The 24,548-nt window shown below is 45.3% G+C and overlaps 1 protein-coding gene across 2 annotated transcripts in view; it reads left to right on the plus strand.

Annotated features, from left to right (window-relative positions):
• The window catches only part of rerea (arginine-glutamic acid dipeptide (RE) repeats a), a 164,880-nt gene that overhangs the window by 76,101 nt on the left and 64,231 nt on the right, over positions 1–24,548 (plus strand). For both annotated transcript variants that reach the window (XM_080764130.1, XM_080764129.1), the window contains one exon: positions 10,991–11,061. In XM_080764130.1, coding sequence (XP_080620256.1) covers positions 10,991–11,061 — 71 coding nt within the window. The remainder of the gene's footprint in view (positions 1–10,990; positions 11,062–24,548) is intronic.

Raw genomic sequence — 24,548 nt, forward strand, 5'->3', positions numbered from 1 at the left:
GTATCGTTTAGCAATGCAAATAATCGATTGTATCAATCCTACATTCTTGTGCGTGGTATTTAGCCATTTTAGAAGAAAAAAGAAAAAGAGGGGTTTAATTACTTACTTTAAAATGTCAATGTATTTTAAATAGTTACTGTATCGATTTCAAATCATTGAATCGTATCGCCATAATGAACCAATATCGTCCCGTGTATCGTATCGGCTGTTAAGATGTATAGTTACACCCCTATTTGCAATGATACTATTACACATGTGTAAATTGCGACATTGATGTTGGACCTAACACACTCATGAGCACGTGCAGTCTCTCTTACACACACACACACACACACACACACACACACACACACACCCAGCACTACCCCTCTGCCCCACGCATTAATATCGTACGAGCCCTGCCCATTATGGTTACATTTGCACACCCTCAGCGTTAAATTAGCACAGAGCAGTTTACTGTGAAACACAGCCCACTCAGATGTGTTGCTCAGCAGCTCATCCCTTCTTTCCACTGCAGTGTGGCTCTCTGAGACGCTGCAGGCGGCTGGCTGCCATAGCACGTCTCTCCTTCTCTCTGACTGGCTGGCTGGACTGCTTTAAAATGGAGAGAGTTAATAGAAACCACCTGCAGTCTGCCTCCCCTCTCCCTTCTCCCCCTCTACCTCGCTCACACTCTCAACACAACATGGCTCCCTTAGCAGGCCCTCTAATGGCGTAATGACACAGCACGGTGTGGACGTCATCCCTTTTGTCAGCCTGACAGAGGTAAAGAAAAGAAAGGGACAGATTTGATTTAAACACGTTTCTTGGCTGTTGTTGGGTTAGTTCAGTGTTCAGGCTGCTCTCTCTTAGTCCAGTGGTTGGCAAACTTTTCAGCTCAAGACCCAAACTTAGAAAAATACATTATTAATTAATAACAAGCATTATTTAATAGTGAAAATCACTGATATAGTAGCTCACACCGTCACGTGCCGTGATGTATTGTGAGCTTGTAGATCGACTATTTCCACTTTCTTAAATTATTCTTCAATTCTAGATTTTTCTTCGTTTGCAAAGTTGTGAACATTTCAGAAATTCTTTAGGAAAAATGTCAGATTTGTCTGCGTGGAAATCTTATGAATCTTTTTTTTTCTTTCTTTGCAGGATTATTTAATCGCGACCTGTAAAAATGGCTCCCGAGTCGGTACCCCCATTTTTTACAGGTCGCGATTAATTATCCCGAGTCGACGACCCATTGTTTGTTAAACTGCAGTGCGCTAGTAGTCCATTGTGCACAAAGAGAGAAGGAGATCACTGGCCGCGGTCCCGGAGGATCACCACTTGTGTGCATGCATGTAGTATGGGAGCCTATGTGGAGGGCATGTGTGTCGAGGTGGACAGCTGGCACTACTTGCTGCAGCCACTGCAGAACCCTAGGGAGTGTGAGTGTACGCGTGCTTGTGTCTGTGTTCACGCGCACGCGCGGCTGTGTGTGTGCAGCGGGAGTGTGTCTGACATACACATGTAGCACTAGGCAACCGACCGTCGCACCTCCCCCTCTCCTCTCCTCTCCTCTCCTCCGACTCAGATCCAGAACTTACTGCTGGCAGCCACAAGAAACGGCCCCTATCCTTTGACTGTTCCAGTCTGTACCCCACATCTCTCAACAAATGATTGCCTTTTGATCAGCTCAAGTAGGTCTGTTATCATGGACTTGAGTTTTTTTTATACGGCGCAATATCAATTTCTTACCGCTGCCAAAAAGGCTATAAGACTGTAATATATACTAGCCACAATAAAGTAGGATAAGGAAGTCACATTTGGTTGTATTTTACATAATTCCCCTTGTCGGGAAGACAAAGGGGCCTTAAAACAGTTCCAGGAGTACAGTTTTAGGGTTTGTGGTAGTGGTTTTATGATCTATTTTTCTCATGTTCAGATTTTCTTTTTTATTTATTTATTCGGTTTTTTTATTTAACTTTTATTTAACCAGGAAAGACTCATTGAGATTAAAATCTTTTTTAGCAAGAATGACCTGATATGACCAAGATATGGAAGCAGTGCAACCTGAACACATAAAGGTTCCCCACAAACACGCCACTATTTACATGTCATCCAATAAGTAATACATTGGGAGTAGGCCAATCAACCCCTCATTAGACCAAGCACTATGATGTTGTGCTCCTTCAGAAAGATGCTGTCTAAATCCTTAACGGCCAGGTGGAGAACAGGACATCCTCCTGTAATCTGCATTAGCTTTGACGGTCACATTGAGAGGTCTGGCCTTTGTCTTCCAACTAACTCTAGCTCTTTTCATCCAGGTTGCCTGCAGTGCCAGACACAGTATAGGTCTACCTGCATCCATCTCATCGCATTAAGCTTCTCTAGCCAGGTCAGCAAGCAGCAACGGCTTAGCACTGACAACTGACAACGGCTGACTGTTGCTTTCCATGTTCTCTCTCGTGTGTGTGTGTGTGTGTGTGCTAATCTGTCCATGTCCCTAAATAGTGTGGGTGGAACCGCTGTTTTTGCAAACAAATTAAGTAATTCAACAGTCCTCATAGCTCATACTGCATACACACTACGGTACATACATACATACAGTACATACATACTGCAGTGGGGCACGCATGCTTGAGCAAAGTTAGGCTACTTCCAGTCTGTGACTGTAATGGATAATGGCGTAATGACTGACGGTGTTTCTCCTGCGAGATGGACTACACGCAACTAGCAGGAAAATTGAAATAACAATAAAAGCTTTTAGCACGAGCCGAAGTGATTTTTCTTCATGCCATGATTTGTTTGTATAACACCGCATGCACAACACTTCTTCTGTCAGGATGTGATTTCTCTTTCCACACACTACTGCTACTTGTGTCCTGACTCCTGCACAGGGGACAGCTATGAAGTAGCTTGGTTCTATGCTGTGTCTGTTGCACGTCCTGTTTAAATCAAAAGTACCTGAAGAACATTCTGTGTTTCTCTGGGGTTTTTTCTGGTTTGGTGAACACTTTGTAGCCATGGTCAAGTTGATTTTATTGTTTACAGAGTTGCTTTGTAATTGCTGTGTGTCCTGTCCACGCATCTGCTTTCTATGGGCCAGTCGCCGCCAGTGCATGGGTACCACCTGCGCATTACCTTTTTGGCACACATTATGGGGGGTCGCCAGATTATTTTCTGAATTTTACTCAGTTAAATAGGCCTAATTCAATAGAAGCACAATAATGAAACGATATGTTTTTCGAATATACTTACTACTTTTGTTTTGAGTCTTTAATAACTCTTTATGTATGCAAGAAGAGCTTATTCACTGACGTGTCAAAAGCAAATACAGAGCATATGGTGTTGCTGTATGTGTCCCAATCAAACCAAGATTGAATCCACCTGTTGTGTTCCAAAACCAGGCCCAACCATCTCATTAAAACAAGCGACCTGTAATTTTACTATAATGTTTAAAAAAAAGTGTGTGCAGCCGTCCCAAGAAACTCTTAATTTCCACCCGTACAGTTGTATTGTGGAGTTATATTTTGGTTTGTAGGTGACATGTAGGAGACATGGCAAAAGTATTTTTGGGGGTCCCCAGCAACGCAGGAGTTGCAGAGTAGCTTGCTACATTGTGGTGCTTAACCTTAATGCTTGTATTTGGCTACTTTTTCAACATGTCATGTAGGCTAGTTATTGCAGGTTTGAGCACCCACCGGCAGAAATGTAAATCGGTGGCCTTGATTATTGAGATGTGCCCATTGGCCATATTGTTTCCACTGTTCTTATTTGGTTGGAACACCAAATCAGAGTAATCTAGTAAGAGAGTAGCGACACTAGCGTTGTCTCCCATTGTAACAATGAAATGCGGAAGTGCTCATTCTATCTCAATGGGATAGTTCCAGCCATAGGAGCAATGTTTGGAACTATAGCCCATAGGCACCCGCTTTGCGGCGAGATCAAAGCGTGTCGCCACTCTCTTACTGGATTACTCTGACCAAATCATAATGGTGGAAACGAAAAGCTGTATCGCAATACAATGCTGTTGCTTCGTTGCTGTCCATGACAAGGAGGTGATTTCCCGTTGAAACTCTTTGTTCAATAGATTAACTACCTGTACAACACAGTCACGTGTCATTCATTTACAAATGTTGGTTCACTTAACACAGGCCCATGTGAACACAAACCGGAAAATGCAACAATGTAACAACGTGGTTCTTGTGAACGCCACCTTTACAGTATGTATGTATGTATACAGTATCCGCTGAGCTTATAGTGCATTATGAACAACACTTATAACACTTTTTATGAAGCCATATAAGTGCATTATTAATGCATTATGGACCCAACCTGAATGTACAGTCTTACCAGCGTGTTCATTGTTTCATTGGGGGAACAAACAACGTGCCCATTGCTTTCCAACATAATGAACTAATAAGGCGGCGTTCAGGTGTCCAACCCTCACAACCGGTAGACTACTCTACTCTGTACCAGTGAATAAGTGTATAAGTCAACCATTATTGTTTTGTAGCTCCTTCCACAAGCGAACATAATCTAATGGCTTGCGTCCTGCCATTGTAGGCAGTATAGTAGCATTATAAAATGCAGAATTTAACTGCACACCAGCTGTTACCATAGACAGCAAGGTCAGTAATGTCTGTAATTCATTATCTGTGTTGAATTAACCACTGGTATTCAACAATTGTGGGTGTCTGCATCATTATGTCCAAAGGGTTCCCACCTGTCCACATTATAGCGGAGTGGCAGAGTTTTCAAAACGGGGACGGGGACATCAGTGTTTTAAAATGTCTCTGTTTTTGGGGATGAAAAACAGCCCATTAGTGTGGTTAATAGCCCATTAGTGTGGTTAATAGCCCATTAGTGTGGTTAATAGGTGCAAACCTAACAAAGGTTTGGTTTGTCGTCATTTAGCTGTAGCGTCAGATATAAATGAACATCAGGATTTTATAGTGTATAGGTTGGAAGCATGATTAGCATAGTGCTATCCCCCCACTTTAAAGACCACTTGTCAGTTCATTTCCCGTTCCCAGTCAAGAAAACACGAGGGACGACCCTGTGGAGCGTTTTATATCGAAGTATAGCAGTGCAAATCTGTAGAGATCTTTTCTTTTTTTCCTCTTTTAAGGGCCTTCTTCTCTCTGCTATCTCTCCCCACGCGAGAGGCTCTGGGAAAAGGGCTTTTTAGTGAAATCCAACCACCTGCCGACTGCTAAATGAGAAAGTGTGGGCTAGCTGAGAGGGAGAGGATGGAGGGCTGGGGGGGGGTGGCTTGTCAAAGGGCCTCTGTTCTCCCCCAGGAGTCCAGTCAGCTGTAGGCCTGCCCTATTGTAGAGAGCTAGATGGTATCGCCTGCCAGGTATTTCCCTCTGCTTTCCAGGGAGGCAGAGGAGGGGTTGGGGGTGGCTGCTGTCGGGGTGATGGAAAGGGGATAGGGAGTGGAAAAAGGGGAAGAATCAGCCGGAAGAATGCGAGGAGTTGCTAATCCAGGAGGTGGCGGGGGTTAGAAAGGACTTGCTCCAGGAGCCAGGGCCACTCACTGCTTGTGGTAAAACCACCCGCCACGCTAAGCAGACCTGCCCAGCAGGAAGTGACACAAGGTGGCCTGGGTCATCAGGTGCACTCTCCCCACTGGAGCTCGGTGGTGGTGGTGGATCGGTAATGAATGATACAATAGCGTTCTCTCTCTCTCTCCGTCCCTCTCTCTCTCTCTCTCTCTCTCTCTCTCTCTCTCCACCCCCCTCCCCCCCTCTCAATTCAATTTAAAAGGGCTTTATTGGCAACTTTCTACATTGCCAAAGCACAAGTGGAACAAAACAATCAAGATACAACAATATATGTAGTGTACGTATAAATATTCAATATAAATAAGAATTTAATAAAGATGTAAACAGATCTGTCTTACATTAACACTTTGCTTGTGAAACTATACAAATCATTGTGCATTATTTCAATGTTTTAGCATTCACTTAGTATAAAAACATTTGCGACAAGTAGCAGCATTGAATTAAAGTTAGTTGCTCTGTTAATATGAACAGTATTTCTATGTACCGAGGTCATTTGTTGTGTATGGGACTATGGGTACACACATGGATTTGTATTCCTTAAATTGCTTGTATTCCATTTGACATCCTTCTCCAGCTCACAAACCATGCTGCTGTGTTTGCACAATGTTGTACTTCACCCAACAGATATGGGAGTTTTTGGGAGTTCTCACTGTGTCTAGCCCCCCCTTCACACACACACACACACATGTACACACACACACACACACACACACACACACACACACACACACACACACACACATAGTTCCATTATCGCATTCCTTTTGCTCTTTAATTTTAGGATCAGTAAACTCGAGGGGTTGGTGCAGCTTTCCTAAAGGCTTGTCCTACTCTGTACTGTGTGTGTGTGTGTGTGTGTGTGTGTGTGTGTGTGTGCACGCTTGTACAGTGCACACGCGAGAGGCTTTGAGCCGAGTTCCCCTTTTAACAATGCAGGTGCGTCCTGCCTCATGGCCGCTCAACACCCGCAAGCATTGCTTAGGAATAAAAACAGCCCTCTCTGTTTTAATAAGTCTGCCATGCAACCTTAAAAAAACCCCTTCATATTCCTGCTGTGTTATGCTGATCTCATGCCTCCCCTCTTCCCCTCTCTGTTTACAAAACACTGTTTTGTGCGTTGTTTTCTTTTCTTCAAACATCATCATAAAAGTACAGGCAAGCCGACGACAACATTGCCAAAGTACCCTTCTCTTCCTCGCTTCTCCCCTCCTCATTCTCACGGTTCACCACCGTTTTCATACTGCAGCAAATTAAACAGCAACTTATTTGACACGCAGAGAGTGGAGCTGGAGCATGGGACTCCGTTCCCTCACAGAGGCTAGGTGTGTTTTAGATTAGACATGCTTGGCAGCCATAGCAGAATGGCTGGCTGAACAATGAGCTACAGCTGGGAAGGAGTTGGTAGGAGGTGGTGAGGGGGGGGATAAAATGGCGTCGTCCCACACCTCCATGAATATTCTGCCTCTTTATCGCAGCACTGACGACGTAATTGGAGAAACGATGGCTGCCAGTGGATTTGGTTTCAATAGAGAGCTCAGGTTTTGAAGAGCTATATGATTAGGTTTTTCCCTGTGCTGTAGTATTGAGCTTTCTCTTCATGCTCTCCGTCTTTCTGGGTGGCGGTCGATAGAGGATCTTTGCAGGGAGGGGTATATGTGCTTTGAGTGAGAAAACGACAGAAAACGAGCGAGAGGGAGGTGGAACTCGTGGCCACTCAGGGGAAAAAGGCTCTCTTCTACAAAGGGCCTGTGGCTCTTCCTCCTATATCGCAGAGCGCAAACAGACGCACGCACAAACGCACGCACGTGCACACTTCAACCTAAATCACCCATCGCCCCTCCCCCAAAAGAACAAAATCCTTCCCTCCCCTTCCACTTCTCCAGTTGAGTGAGGAGACCCACTTCCAAATGCACAAAATGGCTGGAATGTTTAACAAGCCAGGCTAACCCTGGAGAATCTATGTGGCCCCCCCACTCACACACACACACACACACACACACACACACACACACACACACACACACACACCCCATGTCTGACTGAGCCCGTTGCTTCCTCTGTTTAAGAGTTTGAACCTTGTCCCAGCGTTTACTTTCACATTCATTTAGCCTGGTGTTTTAGTCATTTCATAATGCCCTTGAGGTAACAGACTGTTAGCGCTGGGGATGAATTCTAAATGTGCTCTTTTGGCGAAGGAAGATAAAATGTTGTCTGAATGATTAAACCAGCCTTCCCTTTTAGTTCTTTTTTTAAACCACCTACTGGTATCTCTCACTTTTCTCGCTCTCTCTCTCTCATGTAAGCTGCTGTACGTTCTTTGTACCTGTTGGTATACTCGTAGATATGGGGAACAGTCTCTTTAAATCTGGTGAGGTGAAGGGACACTAAAAACCCTAATTCCCCTGATTTGACTCCATCCAAACATGTCATCTCATCTCATTCAGATTAGTCTCTTTTGTTCTCTGGCCCCCTTTCTCCTCCTTTCCCCCCTGGCCCCCTCCGTCCCCTTGCTTCCTCTCTCTCTCTTTCTCTCCTCTCTGCGTGCACACACACACACACACACACACACACACACACACACACACACACACACACACACACACACACAGTGTCGCCCACGGGTCACACAATAACACCAATGGATATTTTCATTCATGTTATCTTGTAAATGACTTCCAGGGATGGTGTTGAGGACGGAGAGAGAGAGAGAGGGAGGGAGGGCTTAAGTGAGAATATACATGCGTCACTCAGAGAACCAGCAAGTGCGATAAAGTCCCCCTCCCATTAGAATATAGCTCATTCATCCCACAGCAGATAACAGGCCCAGCCTGGGGTCGGACACACACACACACACACACACACACACACACACACAGAGCCTCTCAGAAACAAAGCCCAGGGTGACGCACACACTCTGTTACACACACACACACACACACACACACACACACACACACAATGCCCTCCTTCACTACAAATGGTATCTGGGGTGTCAAAGCTATTTAATATCTTACCCACCCTCCCCTCCAAAACTGCAAGCAGGCAGATAAACCTCAGCCAGATCGATAACTCTGTTGACACAAACAAATAAATAACAGATGATGCCTCTGTCAGCCCCTGAAAAGCTAGCCACACGTCTTTTTGTTCGCGAAAGCGCAGCTCAATCCCCGAGCCGTATCGCTGGTGCTCGTCTTTCAGGAGAGAGCGGTAGCCTATTCACTCTGTGTAAGCCTAGCTACTGCTAGCTACTATTCTGCCCTATTTCTTCTGTATAATCATTCTAGGATAATATTTTTCCCAAATCCTTCTTGTATTCCTAACTCTTGGTTTCTTGTAGTGTTGCCTGATGAATATTGCTCTATCAAGTCTGCTTAATGTCTAAAAACGATAAAAATGTGATGTCAGTGTTAATGGTAGCTTTAAGGCGTTTGGTGAAATGAAGCTTACAGATTGATTGCTGATAGTTTTAGTGTCGTGTGTGTGCATTTGTTGCTCTATGCTTCATGCAGTGGTTTCCAGACTTTTTAGCTCGAGACCCAAAATAGAAGTCGGACCAGATGTTTGCCCGGAATGTCTTTGGTTATGTTTATATTATTTCTGATTTTTTTTTTTGAAAGATGTTTCAATTTGTGTTCAACTCATGAAAATGTGTGAATATTTGTGGACATCTTTAGGAAATCTGACATTTAGACAACATTTAAAAAATAATAGGATATTCACCCACCGTTTGGGAGGAAAAGGTGCTATATAGGTTGGCCAGTCAGTCGTGTCACTGTCTGCCAGTGGTGGGTAAAGGGCAGCTCAAACCACCCTTACACTGATTAGAGTAAGTGGTGTCAGCCCTAGCTTTATTAATTGCCTGCCATTTGAATGGACTGTCCTCTTTCAGTGATCATCACTTTGATATAGTCTTCACATTTAAGTGACAATTAAGTGTCTGTTAATGCTATCCTGCTCAGCAAGTAAAGCCATCTCTGTTGCAGCTTTCTTATTAGGTATATACAGTATCAATATCAATCAAAATGTTATTCAGTTTGATCCTACTCCTGATTTTGTGTTTGACTCATCCGACATCTATGAATACAATCAAAGCCATCATGCAAATTTAATGTAAATAAAATAATATCCCACTACCATGCCCCATATGCACCAAATGTGTGAAAGCATAATGTCCACTTTATTGCGCATGCAGACTTGCGCAGGAATTGTTCTTACAACAGGCTTCAGGTTAAAACATTTCTTCGTTGCTCTCTTTGTCTGCCATGCTTTGGTGTAGCTTAGTGCTTAGAAAGGCCGTCTGGTAAGTCGAAGGTCACCGGTTCACCTCCTGACCCTGGTCTATGTGTCGAAAGTGTCCCAGAGCACGAAACCTAACCCCTAAATGTTCCGCCCTGAGCGCTCATCACGACCATCTGAGCAGCAGCCATCAGCTGAGTGAAGCAGAAACAGCTTTCTCCCCCCGAGGGATTAGCACCTTGTACAGTGTTTTTATGTTGTTGAAAACGGATAGCAGTCATATACGCAGGACCTTTGCCTTTCATCATTGTGTGTGTACTTGAAGCATACTCCAATAATGTACCAATCACATTTTATAGATATTTCCCGTGGACAGGTCGTATAGACAAAAGAAATGACTGCTGCGCAGAGTATGCAGTATAATTCCACGCCTTGGTTCTTCCTGGAAGCTACACTGTCAGGCTTAGTCAGTAGCAGTTTGCCTTGTGCAGTTGAAAAGCTCCCCCCCGCCCCTCCTGCTCTCTTGAACAGAAGTGTCTGTGTGTTTTTGTCCTGTGCAGCGTGAATGTTTTTGTTAAGGAGATGAGGGTTCACGACCTGGCCATACCACCAGTCACATTCAATTTAACAGCACAGCCGGCCCAAGCTGCCTCCCATTCACACACACAATGCACTGGAGGCCATAGAGTACATTCGCAAGGGTTATGTAATTTGGCAACATTTTAAGAAATGAGGAGGAAAAGTGGGTGGGTGGAGTATTATTATTATATTTGTCTTTCTTTGGTCTAGTCACCTAAAGCACTTAACTGGACATAATATTGGAACGTTTGAACTTTGAAGTTGTCCTGTCATGGGGTTGGAGAGTTGCAGCGTTGGGTAAGTGGGGTTAAAGCCAGTATTGCTATCTGACACTCGCTGGTGTACAAATGGAGTGGAACAATAACATAATTCCCCTTGGGTGTAATGTTTGCTTTGGAAAAGGCAACCTTGTAGCGCTCCAAAAGTCCTTAATCCTATTACTCGCATTCCAATTGAATTTGACTCAAGAAGTGGAGGGAAAAATGTCTTTTCAAAAAGAGGTAACACCACACGCATAATATATTACGACTCTGTCATCTCTTTGCCGTGCTGCATAAAAACATGAAAAGCCTGAGGAAGTGGGAGCATGTTTCTAATGTGTGTTGTTTCTCTCTCTCTCTCTCTTCCAGATTGTGTGTATATCGAGAGTCGGCGGCCCAACACTCCCTACTTCATTTGTAGCATACAGGACTTTAAGCTGGTGAGTAGCCTTTCCTTCCTCGTGCCCCCCACACACCACACACACACACACACACCATGTGTCTTCACCCTGGGCTCAGACACCCACCTACACACCCACCCAGCCGCCGTGCTCACCCATTGCTGGCCTTATCTGCTAACCCTGCCACCGTTGTTTCCAGCGGCTTGGGAAAGCCACTTCAAACAGGTCTTTCATCTGCCATAATTGCCTGTGTGCTCTGACGTTTAAGGGAAAGCTGCCGACGTGCACTTTTCTCCCCCTATACCGTCAAAGTCTGTTGAGATTTCTGTGTTTGGCTGACATGCGTTGAATTGGAATTTATGTTTATGAAGTAGTAAATATATATATATATATATATATATATATATATATATATATATATGTGGAGTTTCATTTTTATCTTTTTATACACAATACCAACTTGGGCTTGAATAACGGCAAATTTTACTCTCCATGTTTAATGGAAATAATGATTTGTTTATCAGAGACCTTAATTGATTTAATGAAAGGGGCCTACATTTTGGTTTAAAATCAATTCTTAATTCTTTACAACCCAAATTGTCCAAATTGCCTCCTTTTATGCCGAACAAAGAAATCCGCTTTTTTAATTGAGTGGCTGATTCATCAAGGCTCCCTGAACCGAGCAATAAAGGATAGTTTATTTTATCTCTACCAACACTGCAGTGGTGTAGTCTACCATTATATGCTATATGCCAAGGTTTTGGGGTAAAAACTACTGCTAATCATTTAATCCATTGCGTGAATGTATAGCCTATACATGCGCATGTCGCGCAGGGAATAATGATGCTATCCGTCTGAAGGAACCTAGGCTTACAGCACTGCTGCTAAGTGAAGGAACCTCGGCTTACAGCACGGCTGCTAAGTGTATCAAACGCAATTGCAATGCATGTTGAGTCTTTCACTTCTTCACACCAGGGCTTTCACTGTTGGCAAAAATGCAAGGGGGCTACTGGAAAATGTATAGTTCATTAATGTGGGGGAGGAGGACATGGTGTGTCTCTAGTAGCCAAGTGAAGTGGCATGTGAGCTGTAGCTGCAGTCAGAGAGCTAGCTGCCTGTCTATTAACAGTCCCATTGTCTGAGCAGAGTGCACAGGGCCGGTCAGGCCCCAGGGGGCCCACGTAATGGCTGCCAACAGCCAGGGTGATGATGGGAGGTCAGAGCACGGGCCACACGCACCACCTCCGAGGGAAGGGTTTGTGTGTGTAGTAGTATGCATGTTTTTGTTTTATGTAGGCCTACGTATCCTTGTGTGTGTATGTGTGTGTGTTTGAAGGGCGGGGTGTGTGTGTGCGGCAGGCCCTAGCAGAAAGCAGAGCAGCCAGCAGCACAGGTTTAATCGGATTGCTGATGGAGAGTGCTGAGGACGGCAAGAACCCCATTCTTTCTTTCTTTCTTTCTTTCTCTCTCTCTCCCTCTCTCGCACACACACACACACACACACACACACACACACACACACACACACACACACACACACACACACACACACACACCTGCACCTTGATTAAGAGCGCCAGCAGAGGTCTGGGGCCAACAGAGCTAATTGTCCAGGGAGAGAAAAAACATTGGTTCCATTAGCTGACCTTCTCTCCCCGTCTCCCCCCCCCCACTCTCCCTCTCTCAATGTTGCTTGCTGCTATTATCACTGCTCTCTTCTGTCCCTGCTCTTTCCCTTGCTCTCTTTTCCGTCTCCTATTTCCTCTCTTCTCTATCTCTTTCCTCCATTTTTACCCTCCCCCTCTCTCTCACCATCCATCTGTAATTAATGAACAACCATCTGCATGCCTCTGTGTTTGAGCAGACCGTACCCATGTCCTATGTTAAAATGACAAATCCTGCTGCTTCTTGAAATGGCTTACAGGAGTTTTAATAGAAGCTCATTTTGATTTTTAGTTTTGTTATAATTTATGTCATTTACAGAACAATGCTAGCGCCATTTTGGCTGACACGCTAGCCCATAATCTATTTTTTACTAGACCACGCCAAATCCTCTTTTAGCAGACGATAGCCGATTTTGATTTTGCGATTTGATGACTGAAATAGGCTAGTCTAGTCAGCCAACCCTGACCCCACGCCGTCTCTCCACACTCGTAATTGGGACACAAACGTCTGCCCTGGGGAGGGGGAGCTGGGAAACCCCCCCCCCCCCCCCCCCCTCGCTCTGTCTTTATCTCCTTTGTTGAACATAATAGTTGTTGCAATCTCATTCTCTTTCTACCCACAATATTTGGAGAGGGGTGGCTGGCAGAGGCAGCATGAGCACTCATAAAGTCGTATCTCTCCCAGCCGTCCGTTGCTACCTGCTATCGCTGTCTCTGGTCCTCACATTTTGCCTCTCACAGTGCTAGTTATTGATCAGTCCAATCTGCAAGGCTGGGGAAAGGGGCATCAGTGGTGGGGCAAAGGGGGAGGAAATTGCATTGGTCGTGAACCAAACAAGCCATCAATATTTCCAAGCCCCTCCTGCCTCCATCTTTCTCCCTCTCGCTCTTTCTCTCCCCCTCTTTCCCCTCATCCTCTCTCTATCTCTCTTTCTCTCCTATCTCTCTCTGGTCTTTAGGCTGTAACAGTGTCACACGTGTACTTTATCTAATGACCTGTGAATCCAATTAGTGGTGTGTAGAAATCCTGAATGCAGCCATCAATCTCCAAGGCGTGGGGATGAACAAGGATTGAAGCCCTTCTCTCTCTCCCCGTCTCTCTATTTCTCTTCTTTCTTGTGTCTCCTTTGTGTCTCTGTTGTACTCATTGTCTTGCGGTTGCTGTACATTCTTGCTTAAAACAATACCGCCCAGCTCCCAGCCTCCCACATCGGGCACCTTTTTCCTTCTTCTTAATAATTCTATACTCTGCTATTATGTTATTGGGGTTCACTTGAAGAATGCCCCCCCCCACCGCCACCACCAGTGTGTTCCGTCATGCCTCAGCGGTGGCGACTGAAAGACCCCCGTGGGTTGAATTGCTTTGTGTCAAAGTGTTCTTGAGCAAGCCACTGAACCTCTAACTGCTTCCAATGAGCAGGTCAGTGCCTTGCATGGTTGCCTTTGCCGTCGGTGTGTGGATGGTTGAATGTAATGAACATTTTAAAGCACCTTGCATTAAGGCGCTATAGAAATGCAGACCGTGTGTGTGTGTGTGTGTGTGTTTTATATGCCTCATCGTTGTGACTGAGTTTCATTGACGCACCATATGGATCTCTGACTCCTTTGCCTTGCCTGGCTCTTAAAATGTCTGCCCAGATGCAGTAGTAACAGTTGGGACACCATTTTAAACACTAGGGGAAGCCAAAACGGACAAAGCGCCGGGGCGGCGGGCGGCTAATGCAAATTAAAATCTCTTGTGACAATGCTTTGGCGGTACCCGTCCCATTAGCTTTAACTCTTCATCGTGCCCGTGTTCAGATCATTAGGCGCAGGCTTGGCGCTGCACAATATCCTTTATGATGCGAGCGATCTGCTCAATTAAGTGGCCGGTGTGGTGCAATAATGAGCGTTTTGTTGAAAGTACATCACTTGATTGTCGTCATCATCGGTGTGTCGCTGCCTAATATAGAAAAGGAACCCCCCCCCCCCCACACACACACACACACACACACACACCACCACATGGCCCAGTGGAAAGTATAGCCGTTCACCTCCACAAAGCTGTGAGCTAATGCACTGGTGTGTTTTCCACAAGGGCTAGTTTCAGTTTACATCTAGTACTGTGACCTTGTAATGTGTTTACAATCTATATTTGATGAGCACGATGCAATGAAGCCTCCACCGCAGGCTTCACATTGTGTTGTCCTTAAGTTGCGGCGTGGGTGTCGCGCACCGTTAATGGCAGGTCGACAACCTTGTTAGCGTGTTGATCTTCTATTTCCGCTGTGCGACATTCACACGCAACTAAGTATAAACCTGTCTTTTATCTTTGTGTGTGTGTGTGTGTGTGTACATACTGATGAACACAGAAAGCTGTGTGTGTGAGCGGACAGTGTGAGTCAGAGAGAGAGAGAGAGAGCTCATGTCAGGTCTAAGACAATACACTGTAAAAATCCGGAGTACAGGATCTTGTTGTGTATGCCATTAAATCAATCAGTAGCAATATGTGAGCATCAGCCCTTTGGCTTCAACCAGCCAGCTGCTTTCTTCTGTCAATCACCTCTCTTCTCACCCTCACCGTCCTCTCATCTATCTGCCTCTTCACCCCACCCCCCTCTCATCTATCTATCAGCCTCTGCACCCCCCCCCACCCCCCTCTCATTTCTCTATCTGCTGTCACTCATCTGGGCTCTCTGTCCCTCCATCCTCTCTGTCGCTCTTATCCTGTGTTCCAGTCATTGTGTCCACGTCCTCGCCCATCAACCCCCTCCTTGCTTGTAGCTAAACTCATTTGCTGTTATTGGCCACCTCAGCTGTGCCCCCCCCCCTCTCTCTCTCTCCCCCCCTCTCTCTCCCTTCCTCCTTTCCTCTTCCCCCTATCCCTCCCTCCCTCCCCCATCCTTGCCTCCTGCTCTCTCTCTCTCTCTCTCTTAATGGAGTGATTGCAGTGTTTCTCCCCTGGGGACAGGGCTGTGCTGCTGGAAGGGGATCTTGCAGCCCAGCTCTCTCTCTCTCTGGCTCACTCTCTCTACTGGTCCCATAGAACCCTGTGCTTATGGACATTTAATTAGATGCCATGTACAATGCAATTATCTAGCAGGAGTCCAGCTCATAGGCTGCACAGCCCAGTCGGCTTACAAGGGATTTTCCTTGTCATATCACCAGTGCAGTGACAGAGGTAAAATAAAGATGTAGCCACTGCTTTTCATTAAGCCCCCCCCCCACCGCCAACCGCCACCAATCATCGCCACCAGTTGTCTTGCCATCAATGTAAGAACAAGCCATGTCAAGGTTGAGTGAGCACTGTTTGCACTGTTGGATGAATGCATTTTTGGTGTGTGTGTGGTGTGTGTTGTGTGTTTGTGTGTGTGTATCCAATCTTGGCTGCGGATGCTGTGATGGAGTGTGTTTGTTTAAGCGTACAGCCTTGCCTGGTGCATACACTCGCCCACGCTCAGACTCATGTAGGTATTATTGGCGCTAGCAGTTGTACATCAATCCAGTTGTGTGGAAACAAACAATAGGTGTGTCTGGTGGGTAAACTGAATTGCCTTAATACAATGTGAAATCCCCCCCCCCCCCCCTCTCTTCCACTGTAAAAGCCTGAGTTCCCATTGATTGGTGTTTGGCCTGACGGCTCATATAGGTTCACAGTGTGCACAAATACAGTGTTTGTCGGTGTATACATATACAGTCTGTGTCCACAAACAAAAATTTGAGCTTGCTGAGAATTTGCAAAATGACCCCTAATGTATGTATTTTTGCCCCTCGAAACCAAACGGGCTGAAGCAAAAAGAAAACAAAAAAAAAACCCTTCCAAAAACATGTCCTGTAATGTATATTATTACGTGCCACTATATTTAACTATGAAACACAACTAAAACACATATTGGTCTATTCCGTAATTTCATGTATTCTTTTTTTAGCATTCGTAATAGAACACCTGGTGACACAACCTAATCATCCCGTGTGTGTATAGTGCTCTGCCTCCCATTCAGAATGACCAATGGAATTTGGATTGTGAAATAAAATAAAGACAAAAGTCCCTAAGTCTTCTGCAAAACGTGCCATGCGTTGCTGGCAAGTAATGAATGCTGTCAGGCCTGTAACACCACTGCTGCTGGCCAGCTAACTGGCAGTGATGCTAGATCATGTTACATGTCTGTGACTAAGGCACACACGCACATGCGCGCACACACACACACACACACACACACACACACACACACACACACACACACACACACACACACCCAATAGAGAGTAATTGCGGCAGCCATGTTTTTCCACCGGCACCGTTTCCACAGATTGAAATCCCATTAATTTCTCCATAGAGATGTTTCAGAAAATCCTTCCTGACAAAGCTGACAGAAAAGAAACCACAAGGTGCCTGTGTGTATACTCATTATTGCAGTATTAACCACTTTAAACCTAACTTCTCTATTTTGGACATTATAGATAGAAATTCTCCAAATAACTTTGAAAAATAGCATGGCTACAAGCTCTCAATGCAACGAAATATGTTGAGAGCTTGTAGAACTGCTATTTTCTTCTATTTGTCATTGTGATTTACACCAGCAGTAACACTGCCTCATAGAGACTACAGTTTTTCAGGGTCTGGCCACATCAACATACTGACAGTTACTCTATTATTCTGTTTGTTTTAGCAGCAGAACATTCAAACAAACATTGATTATTTATGAACATCTGACTGTAGTACTGTGCGCCCACGCGCGCGTGTGCTTCATTGAAATACATGTCAGAAAATACATAGGCTACTTAATTCTTGAATGTCTGCTTATGTGAGTATATAAAACACGAAGACGCTCTCCCCAAATGATCCCAAATTGCAACGTGTACCCCGTTGGTGTACACATGCACATTTCAGGATGCCGATTTTATGAATACCATTTTTGCCATAATCATAAGGCCGGAAATAACCGATCTACAAGCTGACATGTCGCAGCGCGACGCATTGTCAGCTATCCACTATTTTCCGGCACACCTTCCACCCTAAACCCCTAACTAAATAAACAACCATTTCTGTGATGACCAGGAACATTGACGTTGCAATGTCTATTTCTCAAGTACACACACACACACACACACACACACACACACACACACACACACACACGAACCAAGCAGATGCTATTTCCACCTTGCAGAACTCCCTCTTGATGGTCTTTGCGAGTGCTTATCATGCAGCCCTGTAAAAATCCAACCATTCAAAGCCTGTTTAATTAAAAATGTTTGATAAAGATGCAAATATATGTGCATAAATACACACGCACAAATGGTTAGTGATTTGGTTTTCCACAGACCCCCAAGTGTGGCCTAATGGAATCTATAGCACAGAGAATTAGCCTAACAATCAGATCCTCCAAGATAATTAAGCTAGCTAGCCTCGTCTAGCATTTCCCGGTTCTTTTTCTTATCCACCTTGAGGTATCTTTTCCCTTCCCCTCCTTGCGTTTGTGTAAACCCTTATGGGGCTTCATAGCGTGTCCTGCGATGCGTTTAGTGGTGAGCTGATGAAAGCGGGTGCATTAAAGTGTAATAAACGGCTTGTTTGTTCCTTTCACCAAAATACCCATCTGTGTCGAGCCACGGAGGCGATGGCGTGCAGTTGACTAGACGGGCATCACTGGGCTCTAGTCAGTGGCTGGAACAGTGGTTCCCAAACGCTTTCATGTCAAGGACCCCCAAATTGACACTTATTAGCCCACGGACCCCCATTAGAAAATATATGCCAGGGACCCGCAAAAGAGAAGATTTTTACGGCTCTAGCAGTGATTCTCAACCCGTTTAATTTCAAGCACCCCCAGTTTGACATGCATTAGTCTACAGACCCCCATTTAATGCCATTTCTATCTCGGGGACCCCAATTTAAATAGTAAAATCAAAGTTACAGATCCATAAGGGTCCATTTGGTTCCAAACTATAATTTAGCTGGGAACCCCCTGGAACTCCCTTAAGGACCCCTGGGGGTCCCCGGGACCCTAGTTTGGGAACCACTGGCCTAGAAGGCTGTGTTCTCCCTTTATCTTCTTATCCTAAACGCCCCCTCTCCCTCCCTCCTCTCCCTCCTCCTCTACACGTCGAACATTTTGAAATGCAATTATGGATCAGTGAGCACTGCCATCAGTCGTACTTCTTGTTAATATTTATCGAGTGGAGCGGCAGCCGCTGCCATCTCCAGAGAGAGAGAGAGGGGGGGGTGGGCTGCAGTCATTAGGGGCAATATAGCTGTGTATTTGATGCATGTGGTGTGTTGGCTCTCCTTTTTTTGCCACCGGCCACTCGGCTGCCCTCAGAAAACTGGCAGGAGCATGTGGAGAGAATTCTCTCTTCTTTTTTTTTTCTTTATGCTTTCGTGTGGCTGTCTGAAGTGTATTCTTTCTTTATGCTTGCGTGTGGCGTCTGAAGTGTACAAAGTGTTGTTCTTGTTCACCTCGTGAGGACGCGTCTCTGACAGGAGTATATCTATCTAGACATCTGTAGACATGACTGGTCGGTGGAGCCTGCGGAAAGCTCTTTGACTGAAGCATTCTGCTCATAATTGAGCCCCAGCCTTAAAGCAGCAGAATCACAGCACACACTAAACGTCTGTTTGCTGTCACATTCATCACCCCCGTCCCCCAGCCCACCCCCCCCAAAGAAACCGGAAGCCGTTTTTTGATGACATATTGTTAAAAGCTAACAAGTTAACACATGAAGTGGTACACATTTTCAATTAGGAAAATAAATTGTGTTCAAATTATGGTGCGTTTATTTGACAAATAGAGCCCCTCCCTCCTACCTAGTAACTAGCCACTAGGCCCTTTTTTCCCTTATTGCTGCTTATCCAGTGTCGGGCAGCTCCCCATTATGGCCATTTTGATTAATGCTCCTCAATGAGCTATGCAGCTTGTTTTCCCTCCCTCCCCTCCTTCCCTCCCCACTTGAAATTCCATTGAAGGAGACGTTAATGCTGTTCTTTGTAATGACATTAGGTCATTTAGCTGTGGTCAGGGGGTGTCTGGCTCGTATACAGCAGCGAGCTAATGCATCCCAAGTATTATGTTTTCTTCTCCTACACAACCACATTGCGCCGTGGCTCAGAGGTGAGCTGGCTACCTACTCTGCTATCAGTTTGCCAAGCTGGTGCATTTTTCTTTTCATCCGATGACAGGATGCACGTGCCTCATCTTCAGGGAGGATCAACAGCAAGGTTGAGATGGCGGCACGACACTGGTCTGGTGCTCTGCTCAGTTCAGCCCCAGCTATCAATGGGAATAAAACTAACCTAATCCACCTCTCTTCTTCAGCTACGCACCTCTCTCTGCGTTATTACCCTCTTTTCACCCTCACTGTCCTCCCTGTGCATGAGCTGCCATAGATACCAGTTTTTCGGCCAATAGGATTATCTCTGGCTCTAGGAAATAATGAAGATGAGGGTATAGGTGTGAGCTGGAACCAGACATGGAAGGGGTTTTTTGTTCATTGATTATGTTCCCAGATGGACATGGTGCAGTGTTCGGACAGAGGGGGTAAGGGGCTGGCCAGTGCCTGTAACATTTTCATGAGCTTCTTTAAAAGCTCAATCAATACCTCTTTGACCCTCCATGGTTAAATTATTCAGCACAAAAAGAAAAATCTTCTCCATTAGCTGAAGTTTACCTTCACTGGCATAGAATAGAGAGCGCTGGCGCTTTACTTTTGGCACATGATCACTAGTGCAATTGCCTCTTCTGATGTCTTCAATAACATTTTAGGCAAACTCTGTGCTTTCGCCGGCTGTGGGCACTATTAACTTTGGGGCAGGCCCGTCTACAGTTTAAATGAACAGGTATCAGTCACTGACGGGGAATGCACTATTCCATAGTTAACTGCGACCTTCGGTCGCAATCACCTTTTTTGGCAGTAAGTAAAAGTAATTTGAGTGCTAATTTCACCTGCTGTCACAGAGTTGTTGAAATATCCAACCACTTTACTTTTGGCACATGATCACTAGTGCAATTGCCTCTTCTGATGTCTTCAATAACATTTTAGGCAAACTATGTGCTTCTTAACTGAGGTGCCATATTTTATCTTAAAAGCCAGAGACAGAACAGACTGTCATCTTTTTTTGGTGGGCAGAGGGCAGGCAGCTTTGATGAGGGCACCAAAACAAATGTCGCAGAAGGACGCAAAGGAAAGACTGGTTGAATTGACACTTTTACAATTACAGCGCAAAGCAGTCGTCATATGGGTAATGTCTGAGGTAATGACTGGGCGTGTTCAATTACAATGACCAGGTCTCCCCAGTGTACTTAAAATGGCCGACTCCTCCGGAGGGGGATTGCACACTAAATTAGAGGGTAAAGGGTCCTTTGAAGTAGGCTTGTGTTCATAGCACCACACAAACACTGGGGCCAGACAGTTTCCACTGGTCGTTTTCGCTCCATAGGATCTTACAGTAGATAAGCCTGGGCATGGTTTTTAGTTTTAGTTTTTCAGTGGGCATTGCTTGGCCATTTTGTATCTCAGGAAATGAAATCTTACTATGTGGCAAGTCAATTCTGAACGTGGTATTCAGAGGAGAAATCGCTGTTGCCAGGCCACCCAGTGCAGAGCGGAGCAACCTGACACTAAACACATTTGCGTGGATTGGTCAAGCTTTAATTGGATTGGCCCCTGCACTGACATGGACGGCTAATTTTACCCACCCTACCCCTCCTCCCTCCTCATTCCCCTCAGTTCCCACCTCCTTATTGCCCCTTTACTCTTGTCCACCATTTTTGAGGGGCACTATTATATTCAGCTATTAGTGTAGATTTCCGTCTTACACAAATTCCCATTGAAAATAAAAGGAGAATTAGAATTGACGTATGTGTCTGATGATCACTTCACACGGGTGTGATTTTTCTCTTTCCGCCCTCCTCTCCTTTCCTCTCCATGTTTAAGTGGGTATCTGGAGTGTCTCACCACTGGTTCTCAGCTCAGCACAGTGTAATTTCCAGCTTGTCCAAAGTGTGACATGCCAATAAAAAAAGGAGGGAGAGAGAGGGTGGTGGAGTAGGGGGAAGGGGTGTGGGCGGGCGGGCTGTGGAAGTGGAGATTTACAGTGGTATCAAGTTCACATGCTTCCACCGGAGTCTTCTCCTTTTCGCTTCCCTCTCCATTAAAGAACACATGGTGTGAATTAACTCTCACCGGTCGAGAGAGAGGGAGAGAGAGAGAGACGAAAAAGGAAGGAAGTGAAGAACGTAGAATGGGAGAGATGAGTGAGAGAGAGGAGGTGACATGGGGAAGTTTCAGATTCTTCTGCGAAGGCTGAGGAATGTCTCCGGTTGTACCTTGGAGATCAGTGGCTCAGGCAGATCCTTAAGACAACATTAACTTCATCATGTTCTGTCTTTCCCCGTGACTCGCCTGCAGCCAAACTACATTTCATACTTTGACATTTTGACTGTAACCTATACACCCTCAACAATCACAGCATCACACCAACTGTTTAGGTTAGATATCATAATGCTTTCAAATATAAAGAAAAAAAGGAAAGGAAAAACCCTCTAAGCTTTTTGCCTACAAAAATAATAATGATAATAAAAAAACATTTGGCATGCTTTAATATTGTGGAGAAGTCATCCTGGGCTAATATACAGGATACAAGTACAATTCATAGCTACGTACAGCACAGTTACCCAGCCCTTTGTTACATGGTACTGCAGCTTGCCTCGCTGTTATCTGTGTTCCATCCATCCCCAGCCGCCCTATAATAATGACCTAATGTAATGCAACTGGTTCACATGTGCTTGTGCTTTGTCCGTTTAAAGCAGGAATACCATTCTGTTAAAGAATTCACATATGTCATTCCTGCGGCCCTGGGCCCTCCGACTATCACTGTACTGAAGGTATAAACCCGAGGAGACCAGGGCCGTCCGACTATCACTGTACTGAAGCCTAGGGCTAGGGTACAGCCTTAACTGACGGTAGAAACATGAGGAGACCAGAGTCTTATCTGTGACGTCACCAAGATTTACAACATGGAAAAAAAATGAATGGGAGGCTGTCTGTCGGAGCTTAACGATTGAGCTGTCACGCCCAAATTAGTATTTTTTTAGCTGTGCTGTCTCTGAAGTGAACCGTAAAATGTACCCACGTCGTAAACGGAGGTTCTTCCTGCGTAGTGTGTGAATCTGATTTGTGTAAAGCTAAAAAAATAATCACAGTCTAATAAAATGCGTTTTCACTTCTAGCTCCTCAAGGAGATTTTAGTAAAACATAGACTTTAACAGACATTCACTGAACTGTATGTGAGAGTCACAACTCCTTTTCCTCACTCCAAACCAGATGTGTATGGGAGAAACAGAAGAGAGGGCTCCATGCATCATATATCCGCCTTGACGATGGCTATGACTTGTGTTGCATGCATGTTGATGGGCAAGTCTAAATTGTGTTTGCCTGCCTGTCACTGCCAATGGATCACATGGGTGCCGTGAGACGCACAGTGGAAACACTGCGACAGGCACACACACACACACACACACACACACACACACACACACACACACACACACACAGGCACACTTGATTATTCCAGGGTTGTGTAACCCTAAGACCCCTGTCTTACTCCTTTACTCAGATAGTCCCCACTCCTAACTACATAATTTCTTCTTCCTTCTCCCCATCATCTCTGTGTTCTCCCTTCCCCCTCTCCATCTCAGCCCCGTCTCACTCTTAACAGTGTTTCCACTGAGATTCTACGCTATACCAGTCAATTTTATTGTTGCCTCGATCTTAAACAGAACGCCACGGAGCCGCGTAAACACGCAATGGTAAAGACATTTCCTGGCATCAAAGGGTGGAGCTCAGCAGTCTCCCCTCAGTAGCTGTATTCATTTCTGCCGCTGCCACGCTCAAACGTTCTTTGTTCTTCCGCTTTATGGGAATGTACTTAACAGTTTGGCTGTGTTGCGGCTGTGAACTGAGCTGCCTTTGTTGCAAGCAGGCAGCTAGGACCTGTGTTCCGAATAAGGCAAGAGACAGGGAGAGCCAATGTTGTTAAGCCCACTGTTAAATTAGCCTCTAAGCGCTATCTTAATAGAATTATTAAGGAAACACTGAGCTCCCTCGAAGTCTCTCTTTTCTTTTCCTTTTTTTTCCCCACTTGTCAAATCCCCGCGCCTTTGATCAAATGCAGTTGTTAAGGCGTTCTGCCGCTCCGTGTTTCAGCCCATGTTGAAAGCTCCATGCAACGTGCTGTTTTAATTCCCCCCCCCTCCTCTTCCTGTTTCTGGAGCTAATTGAAATGATCAGAGAGATTCTTTAGATTCTCCTTCTATCCAGATGGGACTGGCTGGTTGTTTCTGATACGGTCAGCGACGTAGCACGACGAGCTAACCGTGGGCTATTGAACTTAACGGCCCATTTATAGCCGGCTGTAATGTCCACCCCATTTGAGTATGAATAACTCTTTATAGGTTTGAGATGAAGCGACCAGTCACTTAGATCCCCCCCGTCATTTGCACTTTTCATATCTCTCGCTTGTCACCTTGTCTCATCTCTCTCTCTCTCTCCTTTTTCTCTCACTCTCCTCTCACTCTCCTCCTTTACTGTCTGGTCCTTGTGATGAATCTGTGCCTCTAGGCATTGTCGGCTAAGGTGAAGCATCCCATTATTGCTGGCAGCACAGCACGTGGACACGCATGTCCAAATCGGTTCACATGCTGTCAAGAGAGAGAGAGAGAGAGAGAGAGAGAGAGAGAGAAATGGGACGGAGAAAGTACGCAGCACGTCCCCACCACCTCCTGTCTCTCTCCCACATGACTCGTCCCTCATCCCTCTCTCCAGCTAAAAGATTGAATGATTTAATGTCGGAGAGGGTAATGGAGTTGGCGGACGAGCGTGAGAGGC

The sequence above is a fragment of the Protomyctophum bolini genome (genome assembly GCF_963924005.1).
Source record: "Protomyctophum bolini genome assembly, chromosome: 5".
NCBI classification, from domain to species: domain Eukaryota; kingdom Metazoa; phylum Chordata; class Actinopteri; order Myctophiformes; family Myctophidae; genus Protomyctophum; species Protomyctophum bolini.